The sequence below is a fragment of the Mastomys coucha genome, unplaced genomic scaffold (assembly GCF_008632895.1).
Source record: "Mastomys coucha isolate ucsf_1 unplaced genomic scaffold, UCSF_Mcou_1 pScaffold11, whole genome shotgun sequence".
NCBI lineage: Eukaryota > Metazoa > Chordata > Mammalia > Rodentia > Muridae > Mastomys > Mastomys coucha.
The window spans coordinates 14,122,163-14,132,651 of NW_022196893.1; the positions used below are offsets into that span (position 1 = coordinate 14,122,163).

The 10,489-nt window shown below is 49.1% G+C and overlaps 1 protein-coding gene across 11 annotated transcripts in view; it reads right to left on the reverse strand.

Moving 5' to 3' along the window:
* Window positions 1-10,489, reverse strand: part of Arfgap3 (ADP ribosylation factor GTPase activating protein 3) — a 66,872-nt gene that overhangs the window by 38,025 nt on the left and 18,358 nt on the right. For 5 of the 11 annotated variants that reach the window (XM_031350966.1, XM_031350976.1, XM_031350942.1 and 2 more), the window contains one exon: window positions 730-848. In XM_031350966.1, coding sequence (XP_031206826.1) covers window positions 730-848 — 119 coding nt within the window. Of the gene's footprint in view, window positions 1-729; window positions 849-7,994; window positions 8,232-10,489 lie in introns of those variants that run through there. The other 6 variants (XM_031350937.1, XM_031350909.1, XM_031350918.1 and 3 more) reach the window with 5 other exon arrangements.

Sequence of the window (10,489 nt, forward strand, 5' to 3'; positions counted from 1 at the left end):
AAAAGGAACTGCTGCTTTGAGACCTCCCATCTGACTCTGTCTTCAACACCAGAGCTTTATTTCTTCCATAAGATCTCCACAGAGGCCCAAGAAGAAAATGGCCTGTTTCTCATATTACTAGATGACGCAAGAGTTAAGCCCCCGGATTATGGTTATCTGTCATTTTACTGATATCAAGTCAACATCAATAGAAAAGGGAGGACTCTGATGCTCATGGTTAACTTTTCTTTCTTTTTAATTATTCATATGTTTTATGTGTATGAATGCTGTCTGCATGAATAACTGCACAGCAGAAGAGGGCATCGAATCCCATGGGATACAGGTAGACATGGTTGTGAGCTGCCCCGTGAGTGCTGGGGACTGAACTCGGGACCTCTGAAAGAGCAGCAGCCTTTCTCCAACCCCACTGGTGGTTCGCTTTCATCGCTAACTCGATTGGCTTCAGCATCACATGGGAAAGCAAACGCTGAGTATACCTTCCAGGCAGGTTAACTGAGGAAGACTCACCCTGAACATGGGCTGTGCCATCCCCAGGCTGGGGAAACAGAGTTGAACACCAGCATCCAGATCTGCTTGGATGCTATGGGGGCAGCCATTTCGCTCCTGCTGCTGTGGTGGACTGTGCCCTCAAACTGAGAGCCAGACAAGCCCTTTCTCTTTTAAATTACTCCTGGGGAGACTGGTACTGAAGACATCCATGTGCCAGCCAGCAGGGGAGAGCTCACTTACCGAATAAAACTCAAGTGAACCCCGAGCGACCGGTGTGATCCAGAGCAGTCGATGCAGAGAAACACCCCATAGCTTATGCTCGCCCAGCTGGGATTTTTGGCACCACAGTCAAAACACACCTGAAAGAACAAACATTCATTAGACTTGGTTGGGGACTAACTGGCATGGGTGACTCAGCCAGGAGGCTAGAGTACAAAGCTGATGTGGAGGTGGCTCAGCTGTCATACTCTTAGGCCAATGTGTCACCCAGAGGCTGGGGAAGCTCTCAGTACACAAAGTGCTGGCCTTGTGGACATGAAGACCTGTGGTCCATCCCTAGGGCCCCTGCGGGAGGGGGAGAGGACAGCTGGTGGCAGCGTCATTGCAAGAGAAAGGCAGAGACAGGCAGATGATCTACTTGCCAAGTTCCAAGACAGTGAGAGAACCTGCCTCAAAGAAATAAGGTAGACACCATCTGAGGAGTGACAGCTGAGATTGTCTTCTGGCCTCCGTACACACATGTGCTTATATGCCAGCACACATGTGCCCACACATCCACGTGGACACACACACACACACGTGCCCACACGTCCACATGGACACACACACATGCCCACACGTCCACATGGACACACACACACGTGCCCACATGTCCACACACACACGTGCCCACACGTCCACATGGACACACACACGTGCCCACACGTCCACATGGACACACACACGTGCCCACACGTCCTCATGGACACACACACATGTGCCCACACGTCCACATGGACACACACACATGTGCCCACACGTCCACATGGACACACACACAGGAAGAAGAAGGATGTCACCTAGGATGTTTCAAAACTCTTAAATTTCTCTTATTATAATAATGATCTATAACTACAGTAATTAAGAGTAAAAAGAATATAAATCCATCTTAAACACTGTTGTCTTTGAATACTCAGTAGGGATTCTTAGTACATAAATTCATGCCTGTGAGGAGCATGGCTCTGCTGGGACACAGTCTCACACCGTCACCTGGGCGGGCAGTGGCTGTATTGTACATGGCAGGCTCCCAGGTCTTCTGTGTCAATGCCTAGTCACCCCCCCCTCCAATATTCATGTCCTCACACAATCTCTGCCTCACTTTATTGAGGTGCCTGGTAGAAGGAAGTGGGAGGCATCACTTATCACTTTTGAGATTAGGCTAGGCCACCACGGCCTGGTGGCCCCTGGGTCACTCACTACCTCTTGAGAGAAACCAGCCAAGGTTTCTCCAGGAGACTCAGACAGCCCTGGGCAGAGGCTCAAGCGCTGAGGCCCGAGCTGAACCGCCTATCCATACCACACTGCTCAAATGACCGTTGCTGTGTCACAGAGAGGACACACCTAGCCAGCTAAGTCACTCCCCACTCCTAAGCTCAGAACCCACGCGGGCGGGTGAAGAAGCCAAGTCTGGAGGGCTACTCCAGTGCTCCTCTGTGAGAACTAAGGCAGTGCCTCTGCTCTGCAGACACCAAGATCCTGCAGGGCTGGGCCTTTCCTGAAACCTGCTTTCTGTTAGCACAGGTGCTTGGTGCTGCCTGAACAGCTCTGGGTATTTAGCTCCCACGGACCTTGACCCCGTAGTCCTTCCTCCTAAGCACTTAGTAAACCTTTTGCAAGCCAAGTTAACAACAATACACCATTTATTGCCAGCTCAAAAACTGTCAGCAGACCCTTCAACAATGAAGAAAGAAAACACTTGCTGGGCCACCGAGAGGGCTCAGTGGGTAAACATGCTTGTGGCCAAGCTTTGATAACTTGAGTTCAATTCCTGGATCTTACATAATGGAAGAAACGAATCCCCTAAATTGTCCTCTGACCTACACAAGCAGGCCATGGAATGCACACACCCCATGGTACTCATGTGACTCTGTATACTACAAAATCAATATATACATACATAGTACTTTCCAGGGATATTATGTTAATTCAAGTTAATTCAAATCAGAATAGCAATTACAAAATTCCCACAAGCAAGAAAATTGTCTTTAATTTTTTTTTCCAGAACCCTGCTCACTCTAGACACAGTTTATAAAGTAAAAAGACCTCTCAGGAAAGAGCTGCTTCTGGCCTTGGGAAGGGAGAAACTACAAGCTTCTGAGAGCCATCCCCAGCCAGGCTCAGGCGGACCAGCAAGAGCGGGTGTGGAATGACATCGGCATGGAGAGCAGCTGGCTGGTGACTCACGGTGGTGTTCTCTGACTGCCGGCTACGTGTCAGACACTGTGGCAGGAGCCAAGGTACAAAGGCATGCATGCCATCATAGAATCCAGCAGTGCATACTGAGACCCAGTCTCTGCCAGGCCACGTGCTGGCCTCTGGGACACTCACTGTGGGGAGAGATGGACACAGACACTAAACAGTGCTAGGGCACCAGCTCTGGAAGTCAGCAGCTTTCTAGGAGGGGCATTACTGCACCTGACTTTACCATGATCTTCCTAGCCTGTGCAGTCCCTGGCACAAATGGCCGCCCCTCGATGCCAACTAGTCTAGTGAGAGAGACAACCATTATGCCATCTTTTTGTTTTGCTTTGTTTTGTTTTGTTTTGAGACAGGGTTTCTCTGTGTAGCCCTGGCTGTCCAGGAACTCACTCTGTAGACCAGGCTAGCCTCAAACTCAGAAATCTGCCTGCCTCTGCCTCCCAAGTGTTGGGATTAAAGGCGTGCGCCACCACTGCCCGACTCATTATGTGATCTTATGGCTTTAGGTTAGCATATAAAATATGGTGTTCTATGCAGGCCCCATGGAAGGTGGGGGAAGGCAAGGGTTTGTTGTGCACAGTCTAGGGCACGTAAGCTGAGCATCAAGTCTGAGTGATGACTACGGGGGAAGGAGACACAAAATGGGGTCTGCCCCGCCTTGATAGGTGATTCCAAACAAAAAATATGGTTTTCTAAGGAGAATTCAGTTCGTAGAAGGGAAAAAAAACCTCAGCTTTTAGCTGACAGTGTTTGGCCTGAAGATGAGAATGTTCTTGTGGAAATAGCAGCTAATGCTTCACAAAACCTTGTATGCGGGGAAAGGGTTTATCACTCAGCAGCCTCACTGACTGTGAGACCTGGGAAATCTCCCACCCCGCCTTGGCGGACTTGTGGCAGAGTGAACATTCTGCAGTTCTGGGCTGCCATTCTTGATGCCTTTCAAGCAAGGGCGTAAGCTTTCTGTTACCTGCATTTGACAAACTAACCGCTGGCCCTCGCCATATTTTAGAGAGAATAAGGAATTAAGCATCACAGCTGGGAAGCAGGAACCAGAGACGGAATGGTGGGGCATGCCTGGGAAATGGAAGCAGGAGGATCAGGAGTTCAAGGCTGTCTTTAGCTAAACAAGAACAGGAGGCCAGCCTGGGATACCTGAAACCTTATTTCAGAACAAAACAGAAATGAGAAACATAGGAAGTGGACGTTAGCACAGCATCGGGAAATCCTTCACCTACTTTTAAAAATGAATTTAAGTGTTTTGCCTGTATGGATATCTGCACACCACATGTGTGTCCGGTGTCTGCGGACACCAGAAGAAGGCACTGGCTCCTCAGGAGCTGGAGTTATGGATGGTTGTGAATAACCATGTGGGTGCCAGGAACCAAACCCAGGTCCTCTGTTAGAGACATAAGTTCTCTTAAACACTGAGCCATCTTTCCAGTCTCCCATGTACTTTTGTTTCTAACAGCGTGTACATGTGTGGGTATGGCGGTTGCCCTGAGTCCAGAAGCACAGCCCCTGGAACTGGGATATCAAGCAGTGGTAAGGCACCTGCCATGGGGGCTAGGAACCTCACTCGGGTCCTTTGCAAAGGCAGCACACGCTCTCCACTGCTGACCCATCTCTCCAGCCTGTCCCTCCCATTTCTCACCCCTACTGCAGGCTTCCTGAAGGCATGTGCCAGGTCTGTACCTCCAGTGTGAAAGTCCTCAGAGCTTCCCTTTGCACTAGAACCAACGGGTGCTGAACAAGCTGAGGAGCAGCCCAGTACAGAAGCCAGCCTGCGAGCTGAGACCTCTCATCCAAGCAGACGGCCACCAGGCCCCAGGGAAGGGACCGTGAGTTCCAAATCGAGGGAAATCCAGCTGCTTTCCTTTGCCTTTCTGACAATGGATTTCTGGGCTCCTCTTCCTGCTTTTTTTTTTTTTAGACCTGTTTAGACCTGTCTCCTGTAACTCAGCCTGTACCACACTTGTTCTGTAGCTATGTCCCAACCCTCCTAGCTTTTTCCTCTAGGTGCTGGAATTAAGTGTGGAGCATGGTATCACGCTTCCAGCCCTATTAAAGCAAAAAGTTTACTTTTGCTTAACCCCAGATGAGTCTTTACATAGTGTACTTATTTTTTATTTTTTATTTTTTTAATTTTCATTTGTGAAAGGACCTTGCCATATGGTCAAGCCTTGAATCTGGCAATCCTCCTGTCTCAACTTAAGCATTTTAAAAGTGCTGTTAAGCCAGACATGAAGCCATTTTCATCTTATAATTTTGTCATTCAGAAAGCTGTGGCAAGGATTTCAAAATTCGAGGCCAGTCTAGGGTTACATAGTGAGTTCAAAGCTGGCTGGGCAACACAGGCAAAACCTGTCTCAAAAAAAAAAAAAAGAAAAAAAGAAAAGAAAAGAAAAAAAAAAAAGAGCTGTCGAGATGGCTCAGTGGATAAGGTCCTGAATTAAAATCCCAGCAACACATGGTGGCTCACAACCACCCGTAATGAGATCTGACGCCCTCTTACGGTGTGTCTGAAGACAACAACAGTGTACCTTACTTGTCTATAATAATAAATAAATCTTTTTTAAAAAAAGAAAAACAAAAAAAAGAAAAAAAGAAAAAAGAGAAAAGAAAGAAATAAAGAACTGAAGGTATAGCTCAATGGCAGAGTGCCTGTCTAGAGAACACAAGGCCCTAGGTTCAAACCCTAGCACTGGACTAGAAGGGTAGGACTTATTGTTGTCCATAAAACTAGTTTTCACCAGCAGGGCACGGTGGGGCACTCTGTTAATCCCAGCACTTGGGAGGCAAAGGCAAGCGGATTTCTGAGTTCGAGGCAAGCCTGGTCTACAGAGTGAGTTCCAGGACAGCCAGGGCTACACAGAGAAACCCTGTCTCGAAAAACCAAAAAAAAAAAAAAAAAAAAAAAAAAAAAAAAAAAAAATCACATTACAGAACATACAGTTTCTATAGGTGTGCTCTTCAGAAAAAAATGGAAAAAAAAAAAGGCTGCATTCATGTAGATTAGTGTCTGACCAGGCTTTTGTGTGTGTGTCTTTGTGTGTCTGTGTGTTTACACTTTGAGGCAGGTCTCACTTTGTAACACATACCAATCAAAAACCTACTATGTACCTCAAGCTGGCCTTTAACTACTGGCAATCCAACTGCCTCAGTTTCCCAAGTGCTAGGACTATAGGTATGTACTCTCATGGCCAGCTGGACAATAATTTTAATGTTTTTTTTTTTTTTTGAGAGGCAGTCTAATGGAATCTTAAAGCTGGCTTAGAACTTGCTATGTAGCAGAAGCTACCCCTGAACTCTTGTTCTTCTTGCTTTCACCTCCCAAGTGCTGGGATTACACCGAGTGCTACTGTGCTCAACTACATCTTAATATGCACGCAAGCCTGCGTGGGTTCCTTAAAGGTGTCATCTTAAAGATGACGCTGACTTCTTCAAGAGGAGCATCTCCCCTTTTTATTGTTGCTTCTTGCTTTTTGTTTTGTTATCTAGCAGTGGCTTTTTCATACATTCCAAGGGAATACATTTGGTGTGGCTCGCAGAGAAAGCAGCAGCAGTATCCTGTACCTTTTCACCCTGCCAGCTGTAGATCCAAGCCTGTGTGGTGACAAGCAAGTCCTTGCTACACACAGATCAATCTAAACTTGAAAAAAAAATCAAGAAAACAGTAAAGCAACAGACCCTGGACAGTGTGGTGCCTGGAAGCCAGCTCTTCTTGTTTATGCCCACCTGACATTATCACCCCCACTTAACCATGTCCTTCACCATAAGGCTACAGAATGTAGGGATCCCTTGTGCCATCAAGACTTAAAATGCCTGAATTTTGTGAAGTGCTGGAACTTCCTATGCCAGCCATTCAGGACTCTGTAATCATGGCTGTGCCCGTTAACAGATGGTTTCTCAGAGGTGAAGGTGGAGACCAGATGGAACTCGGAGAGGGCTGGGGAGAGTCCATAGTGACACGACAGCCCTTTGCACTCCTTGGGTTCCACCCTACTCCGTCATCCTAAGGACGTGGTCACCTTAACCCTGTGTATAACAACACTGCCAGCCACATGCTAAAAGTGAGGCCCAGTGGTTGGGGGCGGGGGTGGGGACACAAAAGGGAAAGGAAAGTTGTAGGGGCAGACCTCAACCTCCAGAGGGATGAAAGTGAACTCTCGTGAGCTTCCTCAGGAACACAGAGAGCTGGCAACCGGGACAGAGCAGCTTAGCTTTGTTGGTCTGGGAAACAGGCTGACACCAAAGGACAGTGGTGACAAAGATCCAACAGGTCCCCAGCCCTGAAGAACACTCAAGACAAGGTCCGTGGTGGGGAGAAGTCCTTTTTTCTCAGAACCTAGCACCACTTAAGAGTTCTGACGCCTAGACACTCTCGCCTCTGGGTCTAGGTAGCTGGAATATTTACCCTTAGCTCACAGAGGCCAGAAGGAGTGAACCATGCATCTCCAGCCTTGTCAAGAGCCCAACAGATTGACACACTTCCACCCCACCACGTCTGTGCTTCTGGGACAAGGTGCTCTGGTCTCCAGACCTAGGCACCCCTAGATGCTATGACCTAGCTGGCCTCTGATCCTGGATACTCCTAGAGCCCATACCCCAGTCCTCTCTCTGCTCTGAGATGTCCAGGAGTCTTCTGCCTAGCCCCAGGTGCTCTGGCCTCTGGTGGCAGACACCCCAACTGTCCATGTCCCAGACCTCCCTGTGACCCCAGGCGCTCTGCCCTCGGATGCTAGATATTCCAGATGTCCATGCCTCAGTCCTGTGACCCCAGGCTCTCTGGCTTTTGGTCCTTGGACATCCTTCAGATGCTCAAGTCCCCGTGCCCCAGGGCCTCTGGCCAGGTGCTCGCAGGACCCAGTACTCCTTCACTAAGCCCCCGGTGGGAGCCCCCTCTTCCGTCCCTTGCTGACGAAGGTTGGGGAGCGGCGGCTGCCAGGCCCACAGTGCGACGTGTCACAGGCCGGGCGGCTCCTCCCATAGCTGCGGCCACACCGGGGTCTAGCGGGCCGCGGGGTCCCGAGCCCGCCTGCGGCCGTTACCTTGTTAGTAGGCACCGAGCGCAGGCGCTTGAAGATGGCCAGGATGTCCTGCTTGCTGGGGTCCCCCATAGTCGCCGAGAACTGAGGTGAGGCAGTCCCCGACAACCGGGAAGAGACAGGGAGAAGCGGTTGCCGCCTCCCGGAGACCGAGGGGCGGGGCTGCGCGTGACGACAGGCCCCGCCCCGCCGCGCCCAGGTTCCGCCCACAAACGGGCGCACGCGCCGTTCTTCACTCCGGAGGTCCAGCGGCGCCACTGGTTTCTCCGAGTTCCAATTTCGAAGTCGGGCGCGGCAGGCGCATGCGCGGACAATCGGACAACTCCGCGCCTCCTCTCCCATCTGCAGTCCTTCCCCAGATCTCAGCGTTAGTCAAGGTCCTGCAGTGTCTTGACTTGTAGTCAAGTCCTGCAGGCTTTGGGCAGGGAGCATCAGGCTTACCCATCGGACTCGCCAGCATCCCGTTGCCGGCCCATGGCCTATCCCTCAGGATGGCAGAGCCCGCGGGTCCCATCCTCATGGATCCTGCATAGTAGTAGTGTTTGTTTGTACTTTCTCAGCTAAAGACAAGCCCTGAATGAAAACCTACAGGAAACTGCTGTCTCATTTTCTCTCTCCCATCTATGAAACCCAGGCTAGCCTAGAGCCCACTGTGTAGCCCCAGGCTGGACTTGAACTGCAGATCCTTCTGCCTCAATTTCTTGCTGCTCAGATTACAGGTCTGCACCAAGCCATACTGGTTTGGTAATCTTGTAATTATAAATTGTCTGTTCTGTTAATGGAGAGAGTGCTCGCCCCTAGGCAACAAGTTCTGTCAGGGTCAGAACTGAGAACTCTAGAAAGACCAGAAATATGTCTGTGTTTAGTGTTTGGGGCTCCAGCTAAACCTTGGAAAACATTAGTAGCAAGAAGGTTTGGCCTTGGGAGCAGGTGCCTCTTTTACAGAGGTCAGGGTGGAGCAGCTGGCAAACATGGCCTTAGGTAGAGCATAATAGAAGAAAAACAGGTTTTGGTGTCAAGTGCAGTGCCCTAGCTTCTGTCCCAGTACAACTGGCTGCTTCCTATCCAGGCCACTTTAGGCACTTCCTAGCATTCACCTGTATGAAGGAGTTGGAGATGAAATATGTTGACCAGAGCAACACTGCAGCTTCAGGGTTGTTCTGGAAAGGGCCTTGGTGCCAAGTTGGGACCTTACATAGGCTGTGCAAGGACGGGAACTGGCACAGGACACACAAAGTTCTCAGCACAAAGATTTGCCCCAGAGTAACAAATTGAAGAGCAGGGAATAAGAGACAAAGACAGGAGATAGAGCAAGAGGAAGAAGAGAGAGGGGGAAGGGTTATTTGCCCCAGGACAAAGGACTGCTTCTGCATAGAGAGGAGACAACCTTGGTCTATTGGCAAAAGGGAAAATCCCTTTAGGATAAGTTTGATTGGGCATGTTAATTAGGTGAACCAAGTGGGGCATTTTGATAGCTGGGTCTTAGTGGTTAGACTCAGGAAGTGGACAAATATGGTTAACAGACCTTGGCAGCTAGCTTTAGGACTGTAATCTAACGGTTTTTAGCAAGGAGAGAGAGAGAGAGGAAGGGCAAGACCTGCCAGTGCCATGTTTGCTGTGCTCGGGCTTGCTAGATCCCTTCAGGCTGTGTATTCATCCACCCAGAGCTGGGCCTTTTCCAAGGTTAGGAAATGTGCAGTCTCAAGGAACAGCACATGCTTCTGCAGACAACCCTCGCCATTTGAAGGATCTTCCCATCTTCATTCAAATATATATCTGGATAACTCGTAGGAGTTAGGAAAACAGCTATACCGGTATGGTGATGTAACCTTTTTAATCGCTGGATTTGGGAAGTAGAAGCAGGAGGCTCAGGAACTCAAGGTCATCTTTGGCTACATAGTGAATTTGAGGCAGGCCTGAAGTACATGAGACCCTAGATAAAAAATTTTTAAAAAAGTAAACTACCCTGTCTGCTGTTTAGGCTGGGACTGAAATGTGATGGATCCAAGGAAGTAGCAGGATCAGAAACTAAAGCGTCAGGTCACTTTCCCAGTTGTGCACATGGTGCTGTTGAAGGGTCTCCATCCCAGAATGGGCCAGCTTCACTGCGTGTTTATGTTGTAGCTCTGACACCCGCCAACCCTTATTTGTAGGCTTTACAAGAGCTTCCTGGGGAAAATGCTCTAAAAGGCACTTTCACGTTTACTTTGACTTGAGAGGGGAAAGGATCATATTACCTGATGTATATGCCACAAACCTTATGCTAAAAGAGTTAAATTTAAAACTTGTGCTGGCTAATGAAAAAATTGCAGGTTTAAAAAGAAACACAGTGGACCAAGGTTGAATATGTCCAAATAAGCCTGGGCAAAAATAAGCAAGCTGTTATGACATTCTGGCCAAAAAGATATAAAAGAAAAAACATAGCCGGGCGTGGTGGTGCGCGCCTTTAATCCCAGCACTTGGGAGGCAGAGGCAGGTGGATTTCTGAGTTCGAGGCC